The sequence below is a fragment of the Pleuronectes platessa genome, chromosome 10, assembly GCF_947347685.1.
Source record: "Pleuronectes platessa chromosome 10, fPlePla1.1, whole genome shotgun sequence".
In the NCBI taxonomy this organism is placed as follows: domain Eukaryota; kingdom Metazoa; phylum Chordata; class Actinopteri; order Pleuronectiformes; family Pleuronectidae; genus Pleuronectes; species Pleuronectes platessa.
Genome location: NC_070635.1, coordinates 9,622,792 through 9,648,441, shown reverse-complemented (window position 1 = coordinate 9,648,441; position 25,650 = coordinate 9,622,792). Strand labels below are relative to the sequence as shown.

General features: G+C 42.9%; 2 protein-coding genes and 1 long non-coding RNA gene across 8 annotated transcripts; 2 read left to right on the top strand and 1 right to left on the bottom strand.

The window, feature by feature from the left end:
• Positions 1-632: 632 nt before the first annotated feature.
• zyx (zyxin) lies at positions 633-15,968 on the top strand. 3 transcript variants are annotated; one of them, XM_053432932.1, is made up of 10 exons: positions 643-1,012; positions 7,937-8,172; positions 8,898-9,163; positions 10,017-10,112; positions 10,894-11,469; positions 11,720-11,861; positions 12,580-12,749; positions 12,979-13,157; positions 13,586-13,706; positions 13,809-15,968. In XM_053432932.1, the coding sequence occupies exons 2-10, from the start codon at positions 7,950-7,952 to the stop codon at positions 13,920-13,922; spliced, it is 1,887 nt and encodes a 628-aa protein (XP_053288907.1). In that variant the 5' UTR covers positions 643-1,012; positions 7,937-7,949; the 3' UTR covers positions 13,923-15,968. The 3 variants fall into 3 exon arrangements, with proteins under 3 accessions (XP_053288905.1, XP_053288907.1, XP_053288906.1); XM_053432930.1 differs by lacking the exons at positions 13,586-13,706; positions 13,809-15,968 and having other exon boundaries at positions 633-1,012; positions 12,979-13,576; XM_053432931.1 differs by lacking the exons at positions 643-1,012; positions 13,586-13,706; positions 13,809-15,968 and adding an exon at positions 1,055-1,491 and having other exon boundaries at positions 12,979-13,577.
• LOC128449659 (uncharacterized) lies at positions 3,589-16,705 on the bottom strand. 2 transcript variants are annotated; one of them, XR_008339894.1, is made up of 3 exons: positions 16,326-16,612; positions 12,935-13,191; positions 3,589-6,249 (listed from the first exon to the last, which is right to left on the bottom strand). It is a non-coding gene; the product is annotated as an uncharacterized LOC128449659 (long non-coding RNA). The 2 variants fall into 2 exon arrangements; XR_008339895.1 differs by lacking the exon at positions 12,935-13,191 and having other exon boundaries at positions 16,326-16,705.
• kel (Kell metallo-endopeptidase (Kell blood group)) lies at positions 16,285-24,726 on the top strand. Of its 3 annotated transcripts, XR_008339893.1 has the most exons (19): positions 16,287-16,724; positions 17,601-17,904; positions 17,992-18,273; positions 18,362-18,483; positions 18,776-18,934; positions 19,020-19,091; positions 19,884-20,072; positions 20,158-20,318; positions 20,417-20,528; positions 20,635-20,730; positions 20,825-20,923; positions 21,008-21,085; positions 21,495-21,601; positions 21,676-21,765; positions 21,848-21,915; positions 22,048-22,208; positions 22,302-22,391; positions 22,469-24,252; positions 24,330-24,726. XR_008339893.1 is itself a non-coding variant. In XM_053432929.1 (18 exons), the coding sequence occupies exons 1-18, from the start codon at positions 16,689-16,691 to the stop codon at positions 22,613-22,615; spliced, it is 2,304 nt and encodes a 767-aa protein (XP_053288904.1). In that variant the 5' UTR covers positions 16,285-16,688; the 3' UTR covers positions 22,616-24,726. The 3 variants fall into 3 exon arrangements, 2 of the variants coding, with proteins under 2 accessions (XP_053288904.1, XP_053288903.1); XM_053432929.1 differs by having other exon boundaries at positions 16,285-16,724; positions 22,117-22,208; positions 22,469-24,726; XM_053432928.1 differs by having other exon boundaries at positions 22,469-24,726.
• The last annotated feature ends 924 nt before the right edge of the window (positions 24,727-25,650 follow it).

The window sequence follows — 25,650 nt, the reverse complement described above, 5'->3', positions numbered from 1 at the left end:
ATAAGAGTCAAACAAAGGTGTGGGCTGTAGTAAAGTGTGAGCTGTGTGTGTGAGTTTAAAGTACATTATGTGGTAGTGGCTGGTGTGCAGGATGGGAGGTTTCACCCCAAGTTGAGGGCGATCACATCCTCATTGTCGTGACGAACAACAACCATTGCTTTTGAGAGAGAGCCACGAAATGTATTTGCTCTGGAACCAGGCGCACTAATCATGTACAGTGAAGCAAGCTATAGCCCCTTGCATGTTTACTGCCTCAGTGCACAGCAAAGAGAAATGTGGCAGACTAACGCCTTTACAATCCTGCTTTCTGGTTGAGGCAAGTGGAAGAAAGTCTACCAGAGTAAATAAAAACTTCTTCCACAACCCAGCTCGGCTTAAACATACTTTCTTCAGCTGCTGTGCCTCCTTGTGTTTTTAAAAAGAGCCCTGACCGCTTTTACAGTCTGTATCTAATCAAGCCCTTAGCCCCATTATCTCTCCCTCCCTCTGGCTCCCTCATTCCCTCGGTCTGACCTTACAAGGAGAGGCAACAGGGTTGATGTCACCGAATGAAGAATGCTGCAAGAATCCAGAGAGAAAAGAGGGCAGGAGGAGGAGGAGGGAGAGGAGGATGAAGAGGAGGAGGAGGAGGAGGAGGGGTCTGACTGGACAGTTTATGAACACACACACGGAGAGGGAGGGAGAGAGAAAGAGAGAGAGAGGGGTAGAGAGAGGTGCTGTTTACATAGTGATACACAAGTCCTGAGCCAAAGTCAAACAAGAAAGAACTTGTTTGGAAGGATGGTGTCATTCCTTTTCCAGAGCGAGACGCACAGGGGGAGGGCCTAATAGCTGGAGAGAGGGGAAGAGACAAGAAAAAGAGAAGTTACCATTACAGTCAACTCTTACTCAGCTGCAACCTACTCACTGAGAGAGAGAGAGAGGGACAGAGAGAGAGATAGAGAGAGATCAGAAGAAGAGGAACAAAAGGAAGAGGTGGAAGTGAAAAAGGGAAGAGATCCAAACTGACAGGGTAAGTGACTGTATCTGTATCAGGATAATAAGAGGTGCTGGTACTGCTACAGGTTTCCTAATAAGGTAAAACGATCTTTGGTCAATGCATGTGTGATGATGTGATTTTTCCTCTGTGAAGTCATGGCACCTCTGTGTGTTTGTCACATGGCAGCATCTGTAGCTTCCTCTACAAGACAGTTAAAGGCTGCTGCCCACTGGGTGTTGAGGGGCTACCTGGTAGTGGGCGGTGGTCCCCGGCCTCCTCTCTGTCCTCCCCTGGCTCCCTGGCTCTGTATCTGTGCGGTAAATGTGAATAAAAGTCCCCGGTAGTGCTGCAGGCTGCTACAACCAGCTGATGGCTAGCGGTGATAGGGGGACGAGCTACGCGGAAGTGTAGCCACCGAGTTGGACGGGGCTGGATGTGACAAACGTGGCTGTGAGCCCGTGTGTGTGTTGTGTGTTCGTGGAGTCGGACCTCGCTGACAGTCCCGGTTTGAGGTAAGAATCAGGGGGTGGAAAAACAAAATTGGGCGTTTCGGTGTTAGCCGATGCTCAGGGAGTTTGGATCCGACCCGAGCTAACGTTAAGCCCGCTGTGGTTGTTGATAACAGAGGTGACGATAACGTTTATCACTGGGCGGGTGTGAGCTGTGGGTGAGGAACACATCAGCCATTAATTGTTTCCAGAGCTAACGTGTTATGCTAACAGAGTCAACCCGAGCCAAGCTAACGCCAACCGACTGCTTTATCAAGGCCAACGGTGAATAAGAGCACAAAGTGATGCGCTTTAGCAACATTAGCTCTTCTTGTTAGCTTTAGCTACAAATCCTAATATGTTCCCGTCCCCCCCACCACACACACAAACACCATTTTTCACGTGACCAGATAGTGGTGAGGGGGTTAGTGGACACTTATGGACGTTGTGGTTGTGATCATTCATCCAGGGCTGTCAGCTGTCAGAGCCTTGGCTAACAGTTGGCTAACCCGACCTAATCGAATCAATGGGGTGCTAAGGTGGGAGGAGCCGGACACGTGAAAAGAAAGTATGTACTTACAAGACCTGAGTGAAAAGCGTCTTACAAGGACCCGGCTGGAGCCCAGTGTTGTTCACTTATCTGTACGATTCTGTATAAAGAAATCTGTATTAAGTTTTGTGGCCATCTTTCATACCTTCACCCATATTTGGGGACAATGTCCGCAGGTGACAGGTGTTGAGACCCTAACCCCAACCCCTGTAGGTGAACACTATGTGTTTTCAAATACAATAGAGTTAATGAAATTTAATTACACTCGGACTAGTACAGGTGCGAGTGTGTTACAGTGTAGTAAACTCACCTCATCTTTCTCAAACCTCAAACAAAGCTAGTATGAGTAAGGATGTAATCCGCCACCAATAAAACATGCATATTAAATGGTATGTATGTAAATGTGCCAACTTGGAGTGTCTGTAATTGAAGCTGAAGCGATTGCTAAATAGATTGGTACTCATTCTCCAGGGCCAGTTAATGTGTGGGACCAGTTCTTCTGTCTGCCGAGTTAGCTAGAGCACTGCAATGGAATTGGATGGCACGCTGACATAGTTCCAAAAATAGATAATTATGAACCTCCTCTCACACTCAATCATGTCAAAAAATTCAAGACACACCTATTCAGATGATTAGAAACCCGGATGTTATGACTGTTTATATTCATAGATATGGATAACCAGGTTCCTCATGTTAAGGCTTATCCAGAATATAATCAAATCCAAGATGAGCGTCAAAGCCGGGTAATAGAGGAAGTTGGGAGAATACATGAGGTTAAGGCTATTCTAACTTAGGTTTACTACCTACATTATCTGTAGCCACACATTTGTGCCTGGCCTTTTTTAATTTGCCTTTTCATCAGCGAGATAGGAGGTGAGCCACAATCCACAGCCACAGAAATCTGTGGTTAAAAATGATTTATAGCAGGATGGCGAGAGTCTGAGGTTGGTGCGGTGCTTTCCTTTGAACTGACTTGGATTATGGTCACTGACGCTCCAGTACATTCGTGAGTCGAATTAACATCTGTGAATGAAGATGATCCATGAATGGCTATATGCTACCATTCCTGGCCTGGGTGACGAAGAATTAAAGATTGCCTCCATGATTCAAGACACACAAGCTATTTTAGAGCATCCCTGTGTCTCACATCAGTGCATGTATCCAGCTTATCCTTGGCCTGCATCGTTTTAATGTATGTCATTTCAAGTCAGACAGGGCAGTTCATGTGAGAGCTTTACACGCAGTCTATTTGGCTGATGTTAGTACCAGTTTTGAGATGCTGCCATTTCAATCATTCATTCACCAGCCACAGAACACTGGTGCTCAATGCATGACCAGTGACCTGTAAGATTGGACTCAAAAGGGTTGTTTGTCCCCGCATTAGTGACCCCCAGCCCAGACACGCTTTCCCAGAAACTGTGTTCTATTAGCATCAGAACAATAGAGAGTTTCATAAACAACACACTCGCCACGGATATAATGACTGGCCAGAGATGGAAGGAAATACTGGAAGTACTGTCAGAAATTCAGGTTCCTTTTAGGTTAACCGATAAGGAAGCTTTCGACATTGCTTTAGACATTGACATTGTTTTTATTCTTTTTTTTTTTTGTTTCTTAAGATAGCAGGTATAACAATAGCAAGCGTATTACTTATTCAGGATCTTTACCAGATTATTTTTAAACAGGGACATACTTAATGTTTGAATCGTTTGAATTTCTCTACCTGCATTGCATTTTTGGGAAAAAGGTTGAACTAACAATATGTTGGTATGCTACAACATTTCCCTATACAACCCTTTAAAAAGCAGAAGCACAGTATATAAGCTACAATTTTGTTCCTCTATGACCACAGGGCACAAAATTACTGCTGAGTGAAATTGTTGTGTGGTAAATTCCTCCTTAACAGCTGCTGTATCACAAAGTCTTGCATGTGAATTTGATCAACACTGAGATAAAATACAAAGACAATAGAAAGTGTGCCACAAGGACCCCAAAACTTGTGTTTGTTTGAGCTCGTTAATAGTACATGTATGACTTCAAATGCTCCCTGCAGCTCCCTGTTTGCATCTCTTGAAGAAATCTGACAGTTTTCAAGGGGAGTTATTGTCCAACCAGCGCCACAGAGAACCGTAGCCCTGCTGGTTTTTATATCCTACAAGGTAGTTGGGTCTATTACCTTCCCACTCCAACCCATGTGTAACTCGGTCCCTGATAAGATGGAATGAAAACCAACTGGGCTGTGGTGCTCAAAATCGTGCTGAGGACCAATTTTCTAACCATGTTAAAGCCATGTGGAGTTTATACAAAGTTCAAAAGCTGCAGAGAACAGTATGTGATGTTTGCTGGGGCCTATGTAACGGCTACACGATGACACACTCTCAATCACAGCTGTAAAGTACAGCCTATTAAATGCAGCCTCAAGTGATGTCATTCAGTTATCCAAAAACACACAAAAAATAGACAACATTTTTAGTTTTCATGAGATTGTGAGAGAAAGCCAGAACGTAAGACAAAACTCAGGTCGTCAGCTAGGGAGCAAAAAAATAACAAAGAGGAAATGTAGAGAAAGAAGGGGGAGGGGGGGCTGATTAGAGTGTAACTGAAACAGCGAAAAAGATGATGTCATTGAGTTGTCGTGCCAAATATGTTCCTTTTAGTCGAGGGTCTCTCTCCTCTCAAGGATCAGGTTTCAAGATAAATTTGAAGAGGGCCTGTTGGGGCTGAGTGTGTAGCTGATCTCACCGTTTTCAATCCCTCAGGTCTGTATCAAGGAAACAGATGGAACCTGACCACTAGTTATTATAACTCTTTAATAATTGAGAGGACTGTTGCATATTGTCTCTTAGAGATGAGGTAGCTGAAGTACTGTTATGAAAAGACTAAATCAAAGTCTGTGTCCCCCTTTGTCAAGCACTTCTTCTACAAAGCCATTACAGATGCTGGGAGTACTGTGTTAATATTCATACATACGACACTCGTGTCAAGCCAAGAGCTTTATCTCAACTGTTAACAGTCAATCTGTTTTTGTATTAAGACTCCACTTCATTCAACATTAAGTATAAATGAGTAGCCAACTACTCTCCACAAGACTGAAGCACACCAATCTTCTGTTTCAGTTTGCCTTTCCACTTGAGCCTCAGCACCCTACCCTACTTATTAATGCAGAGACTTTCTGAATTATTAAAGTGGGACAATGATGTAATTATTATCAGTAGGACAGAGAAGTGGAGCTAAGATTCTCTAGGTCAGTGTTTTTGTATTGTACCTTAAATAATATTGACAAAGGCATTAGGTCTTTAAGTCTTTAGTCAAACAAAATAATCAATTTTAATTAGGATTTTTGTAAAACATACGGTCTTATCTAATTACATAACAAAACATAACAACCCTAACATACAAACTGTACATCTATCTGATAGAATACATAATGTAAGTAAAGTATTATAACAAGGGCTCAATCATGTCGCTCTGTGCTGAAACTATGTTCTATCTTTGACACATCTGTGATTCATTATGAGATGTCTCATGACGCAAAGCAACAACTGACACCTCTGTGTCAGTAAAGGGCATCATAGCATCAACCTGGACATATATGGTTAAAATTACTCAACATCAATCCATCTAGCATTGAAGGAAGCTGACTCAAAAAGCAGAAACAGGGGTTTCTCATCATAGGCGTTCGTTCATGCGCTCATGAGACGCATTCAGGAGCTGTGAGGGTTGTGTTCGTCCTGTCAGAACTTGAAGTGTAGCCTGTGTGTCCCAACAACGAGGAATGAGGATGAAACATTCAGACTTGTCCTGGTTGGTTCCTTTTTTCTTTTCCTTTTTTACAGAGAAAATCCCCGTCTACCTTCTAAATGTCTGACTTGATCTCATTTCGAAAAGGTTGTTTTCCAAATGCTAACTCAATTACATCTAAATGGTGCAATCCCTCTTCTGTGGCTGTTTTTGAAGGGGTGTAGTTGGGGACACGTGAATTTAGAGACATCTTAGAGTTATTTCAGCATTTGCACCATTTGATATTTGAGGTTAATGTATCACTCTTATGGGGAAAAGTTTACACATCAACTCAAGTGCTGTGACCGAATATTAAAGCCAAGTTGCAGAACCATCTGAAAGGAGGGATTGGTGAATCCGGAGGCTTGAGTACTCCGACAGCAGCCACAGGTTTGGTTCGGACCCGGCTCTTTGCTGCGAGTCTTCCTCCATTCTCGGTCTCGCTCTCCAGTCTAGAAGGATTGGTGTAGATTTAGTAAAGCAAACAAACCATTTAATGCATTTATTCAAGTATATTTGAATTATACATGACTGAGAAAATGGTCTGTAGCGTAATTGTGATGCTCATGTAGGCCTCAGTGCTTTGTAACCCTCATCAGGGAAACGGATGCATATTGTTTGTTTACTGGAAAATGTGACGTGTGAAACTCATTCTGTTACGTGGTTGTAGCTGTAAGCGGCCAGGTTTCACAACCTATTAAAGACTGCTTAAATTGTCCAAACACTGGTGCGTTAATCACTGCCACAGGTCTAATCAGTTTTTTTTTTTTTAGGCGTATGCAACTATTTCAGTGCCTCAAGGATCAAATAGTTTGTTAAACAGCTGCAGAGGGCCAGTACAGATGTGTGCGCACATGTGTGTTTGTGTGTGTTAGTAGAGGATGTACTGTGGAATCGAGCTTTCAAGTAAAGGTTATGTTTGAAGGTCTAGTTGCCGCCAGGGAAATATGTGACGAAAAGGAATCTGGACAGTGAAGTAGCGTCAACATTTTTTTTAACTGTCAGCATGGGCGAGGTAAATATTTGAGCTCCCTCCCTCTCTGACGCACCTCACATGAAGATGTTATTAATCCTGCCATCTCCGCTACTTCAAACCAGACTTTCTCTCGTAAACTTTCCTACCCGTGCATTTTTACGTCCCTGTAAAGAGCTGTGTGTTCAATATTGTACATTGTCTCTAGCTTCTGCAAGTGCCACCTTGTCTACTGTGTTGGCTCTGTGCAAACACACGTGGCCTGAGGACATTTTCACACACCTTTCTCTCATTCCACCGTGCACCAGTTGTCGATGTGTTTGTGTTTAAGGGGATTCAGTAACACTGTATTTATAGAATCCTCAGCAGTTGGTCCCGTTTTACTGCTGAATCCAGTAACAATCCAAAGACATTCTAAGCCACAATAAACCTCCATCTTAATTAGTTAAGCTAGTCGACACAGAAGTGCATCAGCCCTTAAGTGTACAATAGGTGCTGGTCTATATTGTATTCTGTTTTTGTAGTTAATATAAAATAACTTAATGTTTTGTATGAATAGATGATGACAAGTAATATATATATATATATACACACACACACACACACACAACTTTAGGAAGCACATGTCAATTTTATAGCCAGAAACCTAACAGAGTGAAAGGGGAAAAAACGTTCCCCCAAATATTTATTGCTCTCGTTATTTTCTAAAGTGTCTCTGCAGCCTCCTCACCACCATCCACAATTTGGTTTGGATTTTATAGCAAGGAGCAACTCCATCATTTAATTGTTTACAATGCACTGGAGGAAAGCTTTCTCAATACCACTTTACATCTAGTCTGCATGTAAAAATAAATCTTTCAGTTGTCAGTGTCCAGGCACTACAAACAGAAAACGTTTACATGGTTATTGTGTAGATTTAGATTTTGGCTGGCCAAAATGTTCCATCAACACTAATTCACCTGCAAAAGACCCAGCATGCCTCACTGCAAAGGCATGCAAAGCCTTTGACTCAAGTCAGCCAAATTACAGTTTATTGGTTTCAAGTGAGGTGTGCGAGTAAGACCTGTTTCAAACCTCTGTAACAAAACAGCCTCTTATATAAGAATTTATATTGTCCTGCTTGGCGTCTAACTGTTGCCCAAAATGTTTCCTGTGTTCATCCCCAGATAAATACACAAAATGGAGGACTCTAACAGCAGTAAGCCGTTAATGGTGACGTCCTCTCTGAATTTCAAAGTCACCACACCGTCCTTCTACAACCAGCCAAAGAAGTTTGCCTCGGTGGCACCGCCACGGCCAAAAAGCCTGACGCCTCCCTCGGCTCCGTCACCAACACCGATAGGCACAGGTCTGATTGGTCGTGTGGGAGATGTGCCTGTGCCGCCCTCTACGCTCTGTGATGGTATGTGTATGCTATTTTCTGAATCAGCTACCTGTATTATTTCCACTCAGTAAGCAGCCCTTTGCTATCCCATCTCCTGCTGCTTCTTATGCTCAAGCATGCAGAGCGACACAGTTGAGTGTATAACAGAAATGCCTCACTTGTGTGGTTTAATAAGTTGAGACATTACATTGATGTGCTGGGTTTTCCTGCATTTTGGTCATTTTTGCAGAAAACTTGCTTTTGGGTGTGGGAGCTGTTCATAATTATATTCCTATATATCTGAGCTGATAAAAGTTGTATATCTAACATCCTCATATTAACACATTACCGTGCACATTTTAAAGAACACTTTGCACACAGGGATATTCACATTCAAGCACAGCAAAAACCTGCTTTCAAGATGTTTTTATCAGGAAGTAAATGCTGCTGAGAAACACTTTAGTTAGAAGCCCTGATTGTAAACACAACTTTTCTTTGTTTACATGAAAACTCCACGGGGCATCTTTAGAGCAGGAAAACATATGTCAGGATAACCACATTACCAGACAGGACCCATTTTGACTCATGTTCTCAGTCGACATTTAGAGTTCAGAAAGCATCAGGGAAACAGCCAAAGGTCATTGAATACGTCTCAGCGTTGTGTATTCAGGAGATCTGATCGATGACTGACAGTGAAACCTAATTGAAAATGAAGACGTTGTTTTGTCGAAGCTAACTTTCTCAACCCTCCTCATTTCTGTTAGACTTCCCACCCCCTCCTCCTCCTCCTCCTCCGCTGGATGACGAACTGCCAGCACCTCCCCCTGAATGCCACACCTTACCCACAGCCTCCGACGCCCCCCCTCCCGCCTTCCCCGCTCCACCTCCTGTAGCAGAAGACCTGCCCCTCCCGGCTCCCCCCGAGGAGAGCACCTGTCCGCCCGCCTGCCCCTCTCCCCCTCCTCCCCCACCCCCTCCACCTCTCCCCGCATCCAGCGCCAGTATTCCCAGTGCTGCCTTGAGCCCACAGGTAAGTCAAGATGGTGTCTTAAGCTGCATCGGCCATCTGCATGTGTCTTCCTTGCGCTGCATGTAACTGCATTTAGGTACAATTTGATCATGAGCCAGGACACTGGAGGATATTGTTGTGATGGCACTAAACACAGTCTATTGAGATTTTCCCACAAATTATATTAACATTAGCCGAGGGTAAATCGCCCAGTTTCATGCCTCTAACAGGATTATTGCACATTTGTGTCACCGAAACAGTGCAATGAAAGGTTTATTGTAAATGTAGTATTCTATTAATTGCAGTGGAATTGTCGGGCTACTAAAGCATCAGTGTGTAGAATTAGTTTCTGTAAAAAAAACAAAAGATCATTAAAGAAGAACAGAATTGAAAAGTGGCCTGACTGGAAAAATACCTCATGTTTAAATTAGCAGAGAGCTTCTAAATTCTTCTCAGCAGACGGCCCAGTGATCGAAAATTGAATAATTCAGTATGCTCTATTCTCTCTCATCCAGCCAGGGAAATAAAATGTAAATGTCTTTCATTTATTCATAGTCATTAATCAAATCATCAAATTTGTTTGTTTATCATTCTTCAGATTCTTGTTGTTCCAAATAACTGAGCAAGCAGCAAATGTTTGAAACAGTTAAACAATATTTCATTAAACATTTTGTAAAAGTCAAATGAACCAAACTTTATTTTGTTTAATCAAACATAGGTATGTATGTTTCAATCCAGCTCATATGTATTTACAGTGTTTGTCATTGTCATCCAGTTTTCTGTTGTTGACTCTTCAGTGCGTCTTCTTTCACCTTCATTTTTGTTATGTAAAGAAATGTGCTTGACTCTTTCTCCCTCTGCTTTCCTCTGCCAGAGAATGATGGGGAAACAGAGTAGTCTCGATCAACAGCTCGACACTCTGACTGACCTGCTCTCGGAGATGGAGACCAGGGGACCTTTTAACCCCAAGGTACAAAGCATGGAGGGCCGGGGGACACACTGTACAACCTCAGGGTACATTAGCAAGACCTTCATCCTCTGGAGAGCGACAGATAGGATGAGAGGGATAGTGACAGCAGACTTTGACTCACAGGAAGCGCGATGTAGAAACAGAGAGTGAGTCAGAGAGAGGAAGGAAAAATAAAAAAGCAAGGACGGTCCGTGGAAGTAGTTTGGGGAGTTGCCAGGTTGGTTTTATTGGTCTTTCCTCGTCTGTCCGGGTTGAAAGCTCAATGATAAGTGAACTGCACACACAGCACAGCAGAGACTAAACAAGAAGAGAGGGAGATGGTGATTCGCACGGAGAGAGGAGACACTTGCTAAGAGAGAGAGAGAGAAGTGAGAGAGGAGCATGAGAGTGTGATGAAGCCAGATTGTGCTGCCAGAGACCCAGTGAAAGGGCCATAAATGGAGAGTGTTTTCATCCAACTGGGCGGTACTGGATCATGGCAGAATAATGTTGGCTCAAAAACGCAAAATAAATGTCAAAAAGACGAAGCACCTCTGATAAGCTCGAACCACAGGGCACTTTCAGTGTTTACTTTAAAACTAAGTACCTCTTTCAGTATCATTTCAGAAATGTTTTACACTAGATATGAACTACTCTCTGTTGAGTTATAGTTTATGATAAATGTTTCTGAACAAATTCAAAACCAGAACAGCCTCACACTGAATGGGTCAGTCTTTGTGGTTTGTTTTGGGGTAAATGAATCAATGAAAAATTAATGGTATTAATGTTGTTCTATCCTCAGTTACCAAGCCAGTATCCTTCTGCACCAGCCCCCAAGCCTTCGGCACCGCCCCCGACTGCTCCCAAACCAGCGCTCTCCTTCCTCCCTCCTCCTGAGATGGGAGACCGCCCGCCTCCAGCACCCTGGGCCGAAGAACTCAAAGCCAGAACGAACCGTCAAGCCAATCACAACTCGGCACCAAACTCTGCTGCTCAGCCCTTTTCTAAGGCCCCGGTGGTGGCGCCCAAGTCCGGTTTCGGAGGGAGACCGACCAATTCGTCTGCCTCTCTGGCGCAAAAACTGAACCAGAATCTGAACCAGAACCCCCCCATCATCGGTGTAGCACCAAAACCATCTCCTCCCTATGCCACCAGCTCTTTCCCTCCACCACCCGCAGCTCCCCCCGCACCTTATACTCCACCAAAAAGCATGGTGGCTGCACCAACGTCTAATCACGTAAAGAGTTCTCCCTTTGCCAGTCAAGTCAATGCGAACCAAAACCCTCCTGCTGCTGTGCCTCCCCCTCCTCAACCCAAGATGATGACATCTCCACCCTCTTCCTTTAACCAGCCAATGAAATCTCCCCCTGCATCAACGGTATGTCCCAACTTTATTTTAGCTATGAAGAGACAATGTTTGCATTCCACAAACAGTAGAAAGGTACAGGAAGTACAAATAAATAAATCAGCAGATGAGAATTATGCCTTTCTGGATACTAACAGCATTTGCAAAGGTAAACTGCTCAGTCGTAAATAACAAAATGCTCTATAAGACATGCTGTAGGAACAAAATGTAAATAATGTATAGGCACGTAATGGTTTTTGTGTGTCTGTGTGTGTGTCATCAGCCATCACCCCCCGGCCCAGTTGCTATCCCAGGTGGAGGTGTTCCTCTCAACATGAGAGAAGTGGAGGAGTTGGAGCGAATGACCCAGGACTTTATTAGAAACATGGACAAACACGCACCTGTCATCACCTCCGCTCCTACAGGTACACACATTCATAAGGATTCAATGATAAATGCTCTGCACCGCTCATCCTTTCTGTCTTTCACACACTTTTCAGTGACTGGTTTAACACACCTCTTTCTCACACCACAATTCTATGTTCTAATGTAGATTAATGACTGATGTCAATGTTGCTAATTACGCTCATTAAGAAGCTGCCAGTATTCCCGTCATGCACAAGCTTTGCACGATATCACAGAAAGAGATGTTTGTGGGATAGAGTGCTGACAGAGAGTGTTTCCAATAAGATTTTTAATATCCCGCAATGGAAATGTTCCAACATGCAAAAGAGAGAGAGAAATCATTTTCTTGTCAGTTTGCTAAATGAAAACTGCAAACCATTATGGATATTACATTTTAATTCACAATTGATTCATTATATCCTACAGTCTAGGTGTAGCAGGCTTTTATTTTACTCATCACTGGTTTTCTGCTGTGGTGTTTCTTCCTCCACTGTTAGCTCACAAATGTGATGTATTAAAAGAACTTCAAGCTACATCTGTTTTATGAAACTGATAACTAAAACTGTACCACTGACCAAATCCATAAAACGTTGAGCTTCGGTTTATGTGTGCAAATGACTGAAGGACGCTTTGTACTGTGATTAACACAAGCAAAGCTGAGATAGAAGATGCTTTTTGCGGTTTGTAAATAGCCTGACTCTCCTCAACCCACCCTCTCTTTCTCTCTTCCCACTGCAGAGGTTTGTGGGAAATGTGGCGAGGCCCTGTCCCGAACTCAACCAGCAGTGAGAGCCATGGAGAAACTCTTCCACTCAAACTGCTTCTGTTGCGTGAGTTGTCATCGCCCCCTGCAGGGCATGCAGTTCTATGACAGGGATGGTGGTCCTGAGTGTGAGGACTGCTACATGGTGAGGACACACTCAGACTCAATACATATGCAGACATGATATTATTTTTGGTGCTGTTGTTGTGAACATAAAATGATAAAGGGGTATTGACCAAACAATTCTTGTGTGTTTTTTGCACATTTAAAGTGCTGAACAGTGTTGACACAGCGACTGTTCCATCTCCCAGGGTGCTCCAGGGTTATTACCTTGTTTCATGTCTCTATCTATTGTTCCCTCTCTTCTTCCTCAGGGTTCTCTGGCAGTGTGTTCCCGATGTGGCGAGAGGATCACAGACCGTGTGCTCAAGGCAGTGGGCCAGAGTTTCCACTCCCACTGTTTCCGCTGCAGCACCTGCTCCTGTGTACTTGAGGGTGCGCCCTTCATCACCGATGATAACAACAACCCCTACTGTGTCCAGGATTACCACAGGTGGCTGCTGGCTCTTGTTTGCTCAGTCATTGCCCTAATGAAACATTTTTCAACATTAATTCTCCTGATCAGATCAATTAAAGCAGTGTTTGAATCTGTCGCTCTATTATCACTTTCATGTAACCAATCAGGATCACTGATGAGACTGGTTGTTGTAGAGGAAAGGCACAGTTACACGTCCTCCTCACTTTGTCTGCACTTTATGAAACTTATTTCGCCATCTCCTTGGGATGAAAAAAGAAATACACAGCTTCCTCAAATGCGGATGAACTTAAAATTGATCAATCCTTTCAACCACCAAGTCCAGAAGCAACCAATTATATTCATCAGAATTCACTGCTATAGGTTATTTTGACAAGGAGTGACAATGTTTGAGAATGTGAACGAGGAGGATTGACTGACAGCCGCTCTTCCATCCTCTATTTCAGGCGTTTCTCTCCTCTGTGTGTGAGCTGTAATGAGCCCATTATTCCTGCCCCAGGCAGCGAGGAGACTGTCCGAGTGGTGGCTCTCGACAAGAACTTCCACCTCAAGTGTTACCGTTGTGAGGTAAGACCGTTATCAAACTGAATTTTGGAAAAGAAATGAAAATATGTATCAAGCCGTGCATTTAGTAAAATGATAATAAATAATTATTCTTTTGTTTTGTAGGACTGTAATCGTCCCCTCTCCATAGAAGCAGATGAAAATGGCTGCTACCCCTTGGATGGTAAAATCCTGTGTATGAAGTGCCACACCCAGCGAGCCAAGCAAGCTGCCCAGTGATCGTGTCAAACAATGATCCAAATCCAAAAGCACAGGATTCACTCAGCTACCGATTTGCCTTTGCAACAGGGCTCTGTTCCGTATGTGTTTGCAGGTGTGAATGTGCTGAGTGAAAGTGTTTGCATGCAGATACAGTGTAGTATTCCCTAGTCGCTGTTCACTTCAGTGCAGAAGTAATGTACTGCATTGAGTCATCGTTTATTACCCATCTCTAACTCATCTATCTCTCATTTAGCCTTCGTTGTGAGCTAGAGCAAATCTTTTGTACCAATCCCAAGTTTACTCTAAAAATTTCCAGCATAACTTGCACAAGAGCAGTTTGGTCGAAAAGAGCAGTGCGATGAAAATATAAAGTTGCCTTTCTTTGTTTTTCTGGCCTCAGCATTGTTGGTAGCACCATTAACTGAGCTATTTCCATCTTAAGACTTTCCCTGGCTGGTCTGTTTCCCTGTGAACGTGGCAACTACACTGATGTTACTAAAACAGATTGTTACCATAGGGTGAGGTGTATTCACAACCTCCATTATACCATTCCACAGTTATTACCACTCTGGCTCTGTTGATAGAGCACATCTTTAACACTTTAGCAGTGGCTGTGCCTGCAAGCATGGTTAATGATGCTTCCCTAGAAACTGCTCTCTATCTATTCCGATAACTTTGTAAGGTTTTCTAGGGCTAAATGTTGACTGCAAAAAACAGATGAAAACAGTGAATGTTGTTCTTTGTGATAAGAATTTGTTCTTCTACAGGCATGTATTGAATTATGTCTTGTTGCTTTCTTTACTTAATCATATCAGGCCAAGGCTAGAACAAAAAAGATCAAAAAAATAGTTCAGAGCTGATTCAACAGTGATAAGTATTTTAGATGCATGCTTTTTATATGCACAAATGAACAAACAGACGAGCACAGATTCGCCACGCACGGATTCCACTCCAGGGATCTCCGAATTTAAAAACAGTGTCGTTAAAAATATCAGCTGCATGGCTGAGAACAGGACCTATTATGTGATTATTGTTGCACAGTTTCATAGCGAAATAAGTGTTTTTGTTAGGGTCAGTTTGACTCTAAAGCCCCTGCACAAGATCGAATCTAAGTAGACCCCATTGAAAAACATTATAGCATAGTTATTGGCAAATAATATTATTTAAGGACCTTTTTTCTATTATATATTAAGATTACACGTGTGCCAGTGCAAAAAGAACCTGTTGTTACAACAGGAAATGGATCAGTAGAGGTGGTGGCTTCAGGTAACACTTGTTAAAACATAGTGACCAAATATTTCGCAGCTGTTTGCAAGATTGGTGTTTTCTAAATCAATTGCTTTCAATGTTTTTTGTATTTGAGCCCAGTGTTATTTTTGGTCTGGATTTATTCTGATGATTCAGTAAATACCACTATTCTTTCCACCATTCCTTCTTCAGTCTGCTCATGACAGTTATATACTATTTTATTCTTAATTCTTATGTTACTGTACTGTATTTCATTGATAAACGCCTACAAATCATATGTTTTCCTTTTTAAGCTGGCGATGTTCCTCCACTCTCTCTCTCTCGTGTGTGTGTATTCCGTCGTTCCTCTAGAATTGAGCCGGATTTGCCGCCACAGAAGTGAACCCCTGAATAAGAAAACTGTTGTTACTCGTGCTTTGCATTGAGCCCGGCGCATCATAACAGAACGACCAACAGAACACAGCAATAGTGATTCAGCGTTGCATGCTAACTGTGTAGGTGGTGGGGGCATTTCCTCTAGTATTATGTCTTTTGTTTGCACAAACTCCTCCGCCTCTGTGGCTCATGCCTTTGACATCACCATGTGATTTTACACACATGATGATGCCTTCACGGTTGCATTTATCTGCCCTTTTATTGTGTTATGTCCTATTGTACTACATTCGGATGCCTTGTCTTTTCATATACCTTTTTTTATAAATTCCTGTTTAATATGTGTGAATGTGTATATGTTAAAAAAACAAACATTTAGCCCCATCCCTCCCTCCTGTGGCTGTATCAAAAGATAAACAAAGTGAATAAAATGCTAAATACCAATATCTTTTTGTTTTCTCATCTTTAACTTGAAATAAAATTTGAACTCCGGGGTCAACTAGTGTTTTCGACAGATGTTTATTTCTGCCAACACATTTTCTTCGTACATGTGACGTCCATGAGACGTGTTTCCTCTGAGACTCTCAATGACGTGCTACGCTGTTACGCGACCTCCAGGATGCCAAACTGCTCTATCAGTTGCCAGCAGCCATGTGTTGCACTGATAATGACGACAGCGGACGTGTGCGTGTGCATCTAAGCATGTTTACTTTCCAGGAAGAAGTGCTTGCCCTCATTCAATGCAGTGTAACAATGTGTAAGCAAAAAAAATAACAAAAAGTGATGTCGGCCTTCACTTACCAGCCTTCTGCTCTGAAACCTCTGACCCTGCAGACAGGTGGACGAGGGAAAATACAAACCACAATCTCCATTTCCTTCTGAGTTCACAAGCCACAAAACATCCATATGTGAATGTCCAAGACTGAAACCATACTCTGCTGGATTATCTGGGCTGTGGAGAGCGGAGGGAAGACGTAGCCCCCAGAGTTGTTTTTTTTTATCAGGGCTTCAGATGAGGAGAGAAGTGAGTGATGAACACAGATAGAGGGCTGAGATGACAGCTGTTTGACGGAGGGACGGCAGGAGGAGGTGCTTACGAGAATCATCCAACGTCAAAGACGAGAGGATGCAACACGCCAGAGGAACACACAGCAAGACGTCCATATGCTGAGAATGAGTGAAACTCCAATAGAGCTTGAGGTAAGAACTTCCCCAAAGGGAGAAGTAACTTTCATGTTGTTATGAAGCCGTGTTTACTGTGTTCACATGGTGACGAGGCTGATGTGGGTTTTAGTTGATGGAAACTGGAGCTGAGCCATCCAGGGACATTTTATAAGTCAAGTTGGGGTTGTTGACTGAGGTCTGCAGTGGGCTCCAACTGTGTTGAATATAAGGTTGAGAGCCAAAAGGCAAAGTGATGTTGTTTTAATCAGCATTTTCCAGTAAATTTGACAAAGACACAAACATGCCACAAATATTAGGATGTGTTATGGTTCTACTGAACTGACATATTGGAAAAGGAACATAGCAGAAATCTAACATGAAGCACATGAATATCCACTTTGGGATGAATCTCTTATCATGTGATAAAATTTGCTGGTATCATTTTTTCAGATCATTCCTCCTGTGTTTGTTGGTGAAATGAACAGAAACTCTAAAGGTCTCTAATCATTTTGCACAGCAGTAAAAAGGACATAACCTAAGCTGTAACAATGATCAATAATAGATGTGTTTTTAGTGGAGGTGACACATCATCATGATGTTTGAGTGATGGTTCTGTAGATTTATGATCTATGGCCCCCAACCTGAGGATGGGGCCCCTGCAAGGAGTTGCATGATAAATCTAAGGTGTCACCAGATGAATGATAAGAAAAAAGAAGAAAACTGATCGGCAAAAACACAAAATGTTGCTTTAACTTTCTGTCTTTTCTTCAAAAATCTCCGCTTGAAATAGTCGAGGTGTTTATTAAAGGGAAAAGGCCTGATTATCAATTTACCATCCTCCAGATAGTAATATTCAAGAAACTGAATCATGGTATTTTAGTGAACCCGGTTGTGATCTGCTTTCACTTCCAGCCTAAGCTATCAATCCAGCCACCCACACAGCCAGAGGTTGAGAGGGGGCTCCAGCCCCCGGCTCTGTTTCAGCTGCCACCCCCCACCCAGGATCCCCCTGAGACCCAGCACCAAACCCAGATCCATCCTGAGATACAGCTGTCAGAGTCCGGCCCCGAGCACCGGCCCCAGGCAGTGTCACTGTGGGTGAAACATCGAAGGCTGCTCCTCCTCTTGTGGGGATTTTCCTTATCTGCTGCCTTGTTGGGATTAATGTACTATATCCACCAGAATCGAAATCGGAGCAGTGATCAGCCAGGCACTGGTAGGTCTCCAGAGAAAGTGGACTCCCTAAAATTCAGAACTCCTTACTTAGTATTTTATCTAACTCTTCTCCCGCTCTGACCCACAGTGACTCCATGTCTCTCCCCGGCCTGTCAGTGGGCCTCGGCCCGACTGTCCACGTCCGCTGATCCTTTCAAGGAGCCGTGCGACTACTTCTTGTTCACATGTGGATCTGACAGACTCACGCAAGACAGTCGGGGGAGACATAGAGGACAGGGAATTCCTGGACATCCACAGAACCAGAATGGGAAGTCGGCGCGGCCAGAGAGAAAAGGGGAAAGGTCACTGAGAGAGGAGAAGGTGATGGACAGGAAAACGATGCTGCTGCAGTATCTCAGGGAGATTCTGGGTAGGAGTCTGCAGCTAAGAAAATGCCCTCTGGTGTTTAACACTCTGTGCTATAGGGAGTGTGTGACTGATTTGTGTTTGTTCTACAGAATCGAATGACAGAGTCAGCAGTTCAGCTGTGCAGAAGACCAAAAGGTTCTTCCATTCCTGTTTGGACACAAGATCTATAGAGACTGCTGGCGTGGAGCCCTTCCTCACACTCATCCACAAAGTATGACTCTCATTTCCCCTTTATAAACAAGGCCCTGGCTGATGATTCCCCCAAACAGGTTGTCAGTGTTCCCTCATTGCCTCTATCCTCAGAGGTTAAGGGAATTGAACTGCCCAGCTCCATCCATCATGCTGTTCAACTGCTCATGAGACTCTCTTCAGTTTGGAAAAACATGTTTGAAAAATGTCTGGACTCAAATAATGATAAGCATTTGTTGCTGTTTGTCTCAGATGTCTCGTTGTTTATTTCTATATTCAAATATTTCCTTCTCGTTCTCTGTTTCTCTGTGCAGCTGGGAGGTTGGGCCGTATCAGGCCAGTGGAATAAGACAGACTTCAACTCCACCCTGAGCTTGCTGATGAGAGACTACGCCACCTTTCCATTCTTCAACCTCTACGTGGGCAGGGACCCTAAAGAAATGGCCCATGGGCGGAACAAAAGATACATACAGGCCAGTATCTTTCAGAATAGTTTATGATGCTGGCGGGAGCAGTGTTTGTGTCGTTACTGAACTTAAGTCTCCTCCTCCTCAACAGATCGATCAGCCGGATCTGCTGATCCCGATAGAATGGAACAGCAAGAAACAGAAATCTCGAGCTAAAGCTCAGGTTGGGTTTCGGTGTTTGTTTTTCTTTTCCTTTTATCATGTGCTTGACAAAACTATGTTTTGATGCTGGCATGATCATTTTTCTAAACTTCTGTGTCAATAAAACTCCTGAATTAGAATTTAGAACAAAAAAAGATAAAGGACAAAAAAGAGACATTCAGAGAGAGAGAGAGGGAGGGAGAGACAGAGAGGGAGAGAGATAGAGAGAAGTAGTGACTCTATTCTTCCATCCCACTACTAATACAATCCTTTATCAATTAAATTTGAATCTAATAAGCTTCAGTGGCTTGACATTCACATGTATTGCCGAAGCATAAATACAAAATCGAAGATTTATATATTAATGGAATAAAGTAAATGGAATAAACACAAAAAATATCTTAATATATGTAATCAAGCTTTAACAAGCATAGAGTACTTATCTCCAACACTGCCCACCAGTCCCCATCACTTAATTCAAGCTGCACCAAATTCCTCACACTCAGATCACTTAATGTGCCTTGTATTTTACATCTAGATCCATAAATCATTCCCTGGGAAATTGGCAAAATGTTGAATAATCTTACAATGTCAAAAGGAAAGTGAAAAAAATATTGGATTTGAAGATGTAATAGGTTCTTCCCTGACCCGTACCACATCCTTCCACTAAGTTTCGTGGAAATCCATGACATCGTTTTTGCTCACAAACAACCTTCTTGGTGGAGGTGTAAGCATTAAACAAATGGTGGCACTAGGTTGATCAAGTAACAAAATAAATTGGATTTCTGTCGTCCTCCTGCCTCTTTTCACACAGACATTACGTCCCTTCATGGCCACATGTCAGCGGTACCTGGCTCTGTTGGGGGCCCCTCCCAACAGCGACATGATGCATGTGGGCATGTTCATGTCTCTCTCCTCTGAGCTCGCTGTGAAGGCGACGCCTCTGCAGTATCGCCTCTCAAAAGGACAGCTGCACCAGCGCATGTCCATCAAAGAGCTGCAGGTAGAGGAGGAGAGGGCCTCGTCTCTTTAACTGCTCATGTCTATAATCACTGTGATGACGTTTCTTCATACTAATGCTCCCACAGATTCAGGCGCCTGCCATTGATTGGTTGGGCTGCCTGCGGGCCGCTTTCCATCCACTGCCCCTCATCGAAGACGACCACGTCCTTCTGCACAACTTGCCCTACGTGGTGCACATGTCCCCCATCATTGGGAAATGGCTGAATAATTATGAGCCGAGCAACAGGTGGGCTAGTACCGTTTGTGACCTGAAACAACACATGAGCAAACAGGCATAGAGGCATTCCCCATTGACCCTTTGCTGCTCGGTTTGATTCCACTCAGCGCCCCCCTGCAAACCTACATGGTCCTGAATCTGCTGCACACACTGATGCCTGCCATGGACTCCAGATTCTCTGAGAGGGTGAACAATGTGTCTGTGGGTGACGTTGATGGGGTGAGTCCACACGACGAGCAATAACATTTTCCCCCCCAAAAAAACATGATGAGATCCATGAATTGATTTGTGTGAGTCACGTCTTCTTTGTGGAACTGCTCACCAGACAGCTCCTCGCTGGAGACGCTGCGTGCTGGAGACAGAGCGAGGGTTTGACTCGGTCCTCACTCACCTCCTCAGTGAGAGGACGGCGCACAGAGAGGTGACGAGGGACAGGATTCAATTCAGTCCTAAATGATACGAGTCACGAAGCTGATTAAACTTGTATTAAAGACTTTTTTTTTATTGTTCTACAGGCAGAGGAGATGATTGAGAATATCTTTTCCTCCTTCAAGTCCAAATTACATGAACTCAAGGGGACGAATCAGAAGTCTCTGCAGTCTGTTATGACAAAGGTGACTTGTGAAGCAAGAATTGATATTGTGTATATAAACTTTACTCAATAAATATTTGAATAGCGGTTATCTGTCTCCTTCCAGGTTCAATCCTTGATTCCAAGACTCTGGATTACAAGTGAGATGTCTGGAGATGCTGAGCTTGACCGGCTTTTTTCTACGGTAAATAATTAGTTCAAGAATAATTTTTGAATTTCTATCAAGGATTTAGATTCATCAGTGGCTAACAGCAGTATAGAAATGGTCAATGGGCCTTTAGAGGTATTTGAACTCTGGATTACAACTATTTTAACGATCCGGGGCCTCATGTATTGCAGAGGCTTACAAATCTTTCAGACCCCAGTTTGTCGGCACGTGCACTGTCAGTATGAATCCTAAACTCTTTTCTAGTTGGTTCATGTTTTGATCAACCCATCAATCTTTTGCGACGCACATTATGTCTTCATGATCTGCATTGTTTTATTTGCTTGGCCCGGTTTGGTGTGCCTTGGTGGAGATGCTCCAGTCCTGCTAATCGCTGTATAGCTGAACACAAAGAACTCCATTCACTCCTCAACCTTTGTGTCTCCAGGTGTCGGTGAGCACTCACAGCTTCTTCTCCAACTATGTCCAGCTTCTGTCCTTGTGGCAAAAGAGACGCAGAAGACTGTTGTCTGATCCGAGCGAGCAGCCTGATGTGTGAGTGACTCATCGCTGTAACATGAACCATTCGAGTGTTGAGCCTCTATTGAATCCTTTCTCGTTTCTTTCAGTCTGTCTGTCACACCACTTCTCCTGGGATCTGAGCTCCTCTTTCCATTGGGAATGTTTGTTCCTCCGCTCTTCCATCCAACCTACCCCAGGTACAGAGCAGACACACTACACTATATCATTATGATCATTTAGCATTTCAATACTCTATCTATCTTTTGTGTTTCTGAACAGAGCAATGAATTATGGTGTTGTGGGTTTCCTTATCGCCAAAGACATCCTCCACATGCTTCTGCCTGACAGTAAGAGAGGATCACATTTGTTGTGTGTTACATTCATAGAAGTTACTATTTTAGACATCCAACTGCATTCTCTACACTGACATTGTAGATTGTTTGCTCCAGTATCACCCCCATGTGTCTGTTGTGTTGTAGTTTACTCTCAGAGTGAGACGGTGCACGCTGTGGGGGAATGTGTGTGGACTCACTATCTCACTGTGACAGAAAAGGCGAGCAGAGGTGGAGCCTTTCCTCTGTCCTCAGTGCAGCGGCAGGAGGTGTGGGTGCAGTACTCTGCACTGCAGATAGCGTTGCAGGTGAAGAGCCATCTTCAGGCTTCACTCTGTGTGTGTGTGACAACAACAGTGTGAAGCTCATGCATCCATATTATGTCTGCCCTCGTTCCCCAGGCTTATCACCAGAGTTTACAGAGACGGCCGGGGGACACGTCCATCTCAGGTCTCTCACACACTCATCTGTTCTTCTCAGCTTTCTCTCAGGTAACAAGTCTCTTTAAGGTTTTTATCTTTCCTCCGCTCAGCTTCTGATTTTCGGTCTTTCATGTCGTTCTTTCCAGGTTAACTGTGACTTTGACCCCTACCATGAGTTCATGCCCCTGGAGCCCTCCTTCTTGATTAAGGTCATTTGTGCCAGATCTCACCTGTGTCCCACAAGCCTTCAGTGTCCCAGGCAAACCCAGCAACACTCATTACAAACCTGCTGAGGATCTGTAGAGATCCACCATTACACTGTGGATGTTGGTAAACAGTTGGCAGAAAGTTTATCTGCAGAAAGAACAACCAAAGAAACACTTTCCCTGGCCTCAGTTGTTTTTAAGATGTGTTCGTGTTTCCTGTTCATTGCACAAGCTGTTTAGTTTTCATTTAACCCTTGTATGTTGTTCGGGTCTGTTGGACCCGTTATCAATGTTTGCTAAAAGAAAAATGATGCGATAAATATTTTTTTCAACCTGAGACTCATTGGCCTTGGCTCATTTTCTGTGATGAACATATAAAAGAACATATTTTCAGTGACTGTACACTGTTAACCCCCCCCCCTACACATTTATATTAAATATGTGGTGTTCGGGTCCACTGGACCCAGGACTACGTAAAGTGTGAAGTTGTACATTTCAAGCACCTCTGCTCCCACATTCCTGCACATTTTATGTAAAAGTTCTCTGCCAGTTTCTGCATCTCACAAGGATTCTATGGATTCCCCTTTGGATTTGAAAACTCCAGCAAGGATAATAACCCCAAAGTATGCATATAAATGGGTTTGGTCCATCTCATTCCAGCTTTCTACGAAAACACGCTGTCCCTCCAAACTAGTGCAGAATGATTTACGTAACGAAAGTTCGTAAGAAGGCTTGATGCCTGCTCATGAGTCACTGCTATCCGTGTTGGCCCTGGTTGCATCCTTATTACATTGGTAGCCATAAGATTTCATAATTTTTTGACAACCATATGTTGGTTGCTGATGGCCCGGCTTGGATTTGGGACTGGCTGCAGATTAACTTTTTACTTAGCTGGCTGATGGTCAATCTCATCCTCTTCTTCAAACTCACTCTGAATTGATAGAAACAGGATCTTCATATTCTCTAAACTCTTCCCCTTCATTGTCTTCCAAAGATTTTCTCTCTTCAAAAATCATTTCTCATGTAGACTGACATGAGTGTGTTCAATTTCTAATTAAGTTCAAGAAATCGACCTCAATACTGATGAAGAACCTTGTTTCATATTTGTTTTTTCCAATCATATCTTGATTGTAATTGATGTTTCTTTGTTTGATTGCATTTTATCACAAATAACGAAAAGCACCTTTATTCATAAATGTGATTTAACAGGGGTAAATGAAAAATATTAACCATATATGCTGTTTATATGGCTTGTAATTGGGATAAAGTTAACATCTGTTAAGTATTTTTACATATATTGTTGTAGCTGTATTGCTTGAAAGATCGAATAATGCGGTGGGTCCACCAGACCTGTGAACATTGGCTGAGTGACCAAAACACGAACACCACACAATTTTTGTGCTCCATCTTCAATTCCAGTTTTACCTTGAAATTGTGTTTATTTGAAATACAGCAATGCCTAATTTAATAACCAATGCGTAGGTACACTGAGTGGAACTAATGCAGTCCCATACAAAATGCCATATATTATATAAGAAGACATTTTACTCCAAAATTATGGTGTGGTGGCATTCCTTATCACCAAAGACATCCTCCACATGCTTCTGCCTGACAGTAAGAGAGGATCACATTTGATGTGTCAGTGTTACATTCATAGAAGTTATTATTTTAGACTTGATTGTTGTCTCTCACACAGTCATCTCTTCTTCTCAGCTTTCTCTCAGGTAACAAGTCTCTTTAAGGTCTTTATCTTTCGTCCGCTCAGCTTCTGATTTTCGGTCTTTTATGTCGTTCTTTCCAGGTTAACTGTGACTTTGACCCCTACCATGAGTTCATGCCCCTGGAGCCCTCCTTCTTGATTAAGGTCATTTGTGCCAGATCTCAGCTGTGTCCCACAAGCCTTCAGTGTCCCAGGCAAACCCAGCAACACTCATTACAAACCTGCTGAGGATCTGTAGAGATCCACCATTACACTGTGGATGTTGGCAAACAGTTGGCAGAAAGTTTATCTGCAGAAAGAACAACCAAAGAAACACTTTCCCTGGCCTCAGTTGTTTTTAAGATGTGTTTGTGTTTCCTGTCCATTGCACAAGCTGTTTAGTTTTCATTTAACCCTTGTATGTTGTTCGGGTCTGTTGGACCCGTTATCAATGTTTGCTAAAAGAAAAATGATGCGATAAATATTTTTTTCAACCTGAGACTCATTGGCCTTGGCTCATTTTCTGTGATGAACATATAAAAGAACATATTTTCAGTGACTGCACTGTTACCCCCCCCCCCCCTACACATTTATATTAAATATGTGGTGTTCGGGTCCACTGGACCCAGGACTACGTAAAGTGTGAAGTTGTACATTTCAAGCACCTCTGCTCCCACATTCCTGCACATTTTACGTAAAAGTTCTCTGCCAGTTTCTGCATCTCACAAGGATTCTATGGATTCCCCTTTGGATTTGAAAACTCCAGCAAGGATAATAACCCCAAAGTATGCAAATAACTGGGTTTGGTCCATCTCATTCCAGCTTTCTACGAAAACACGCTGTCCCTCCAAACTAGTGCAGAATGATTTACGTAACGAAAGTTCGTAAGAAGGCTTGATGCCTGCTCATGAGTCACTGCTATCCGTGTTGGCCCTGGTTGCATCCTTATTACATTGGTAGCCATAAGATTTCATAATTTTTTGACAACCATATGTTGGTTGCTGATGGCCCGGCTTGGATTTGGGACTGGCTGCAGATTAACTTTTTACTTAGCTGGCTGATGGTCAATCTCATCCTCTTCTTCAAACTCACTCTGAATTGATAGAAACAGGATCTTCATATTCTCTAAACTCTTCCCCTTCATTGTCTTCCAAAGATTTTCTCTCTTCAAAAATCATTTCTCATGTAGACTGACATGAGTGTGTTCAATTTCTAATTAAGTTCAAGAAATCAACCTCAATACTGATGAAGAACCTTGTTTCATGTTCGTTTTTTCCAATCATATCTTGATTGTAATTGATGTTTCTTTGTTTGATTGCATTTTATCACAAATAACGAAAAGCACCTTTATTCATAAATGTGATTTAACAGGGGTAAATGAAAAATATTAACCATATATGCTGTTTATATGGCTTGTAATTGG

What these genes read in the sequence shown, in the direction of transcription:
- kel (XM_053432928.1), top strand. Translation starts at nt 16,689, where the DNA reads ATGCTGAGAATGAGTGAAACTCCAATAGAGCTTGAG. An exon ending in AAACTCCAATAGAGCTTGAG is followed by an intron (nt 16,725 to 17,600) that starts GTAAGAACTTCC and finishes TTTCACTTCCAG; the next exon opens with CCTAAGCTATCAATCCAGCC. An exon ending in TCTTCTCAGCTTTCTCTCAG is followed by an intron (nt 22,392 to 22,468) that starts GTAACAAGTCTC and finishes CGTTCTTTCCAG; the next exon opens with GTTAACTGTGACTTTGACCC.
- zyx (XM_053432931.1), top strand. Translation starts at nt 7,950, where the DNA reads ATGGAGGACTCTAACAGCAGTAAGCCGTTAATGGTGACGTCCTCTCTG. An exon ending in GTGCTGCCTTGAGCCCACAG is followed by an intron (nt 9,164 to 10,016) that starts GTAAGTCAAGAT and finishes TTCCTCTGCCAG; the next exon opens with AGAATGATGGGGAAACAGAG. An exon ending in CATCACCTCCGCTCCTACAG is followed by an intron (nt 11,862 to 12,579) that starts GTACACACATTC and finishes TTCCCACTGCAG; the next exon opens with AGGTTTGTGGGAAATGTGGC.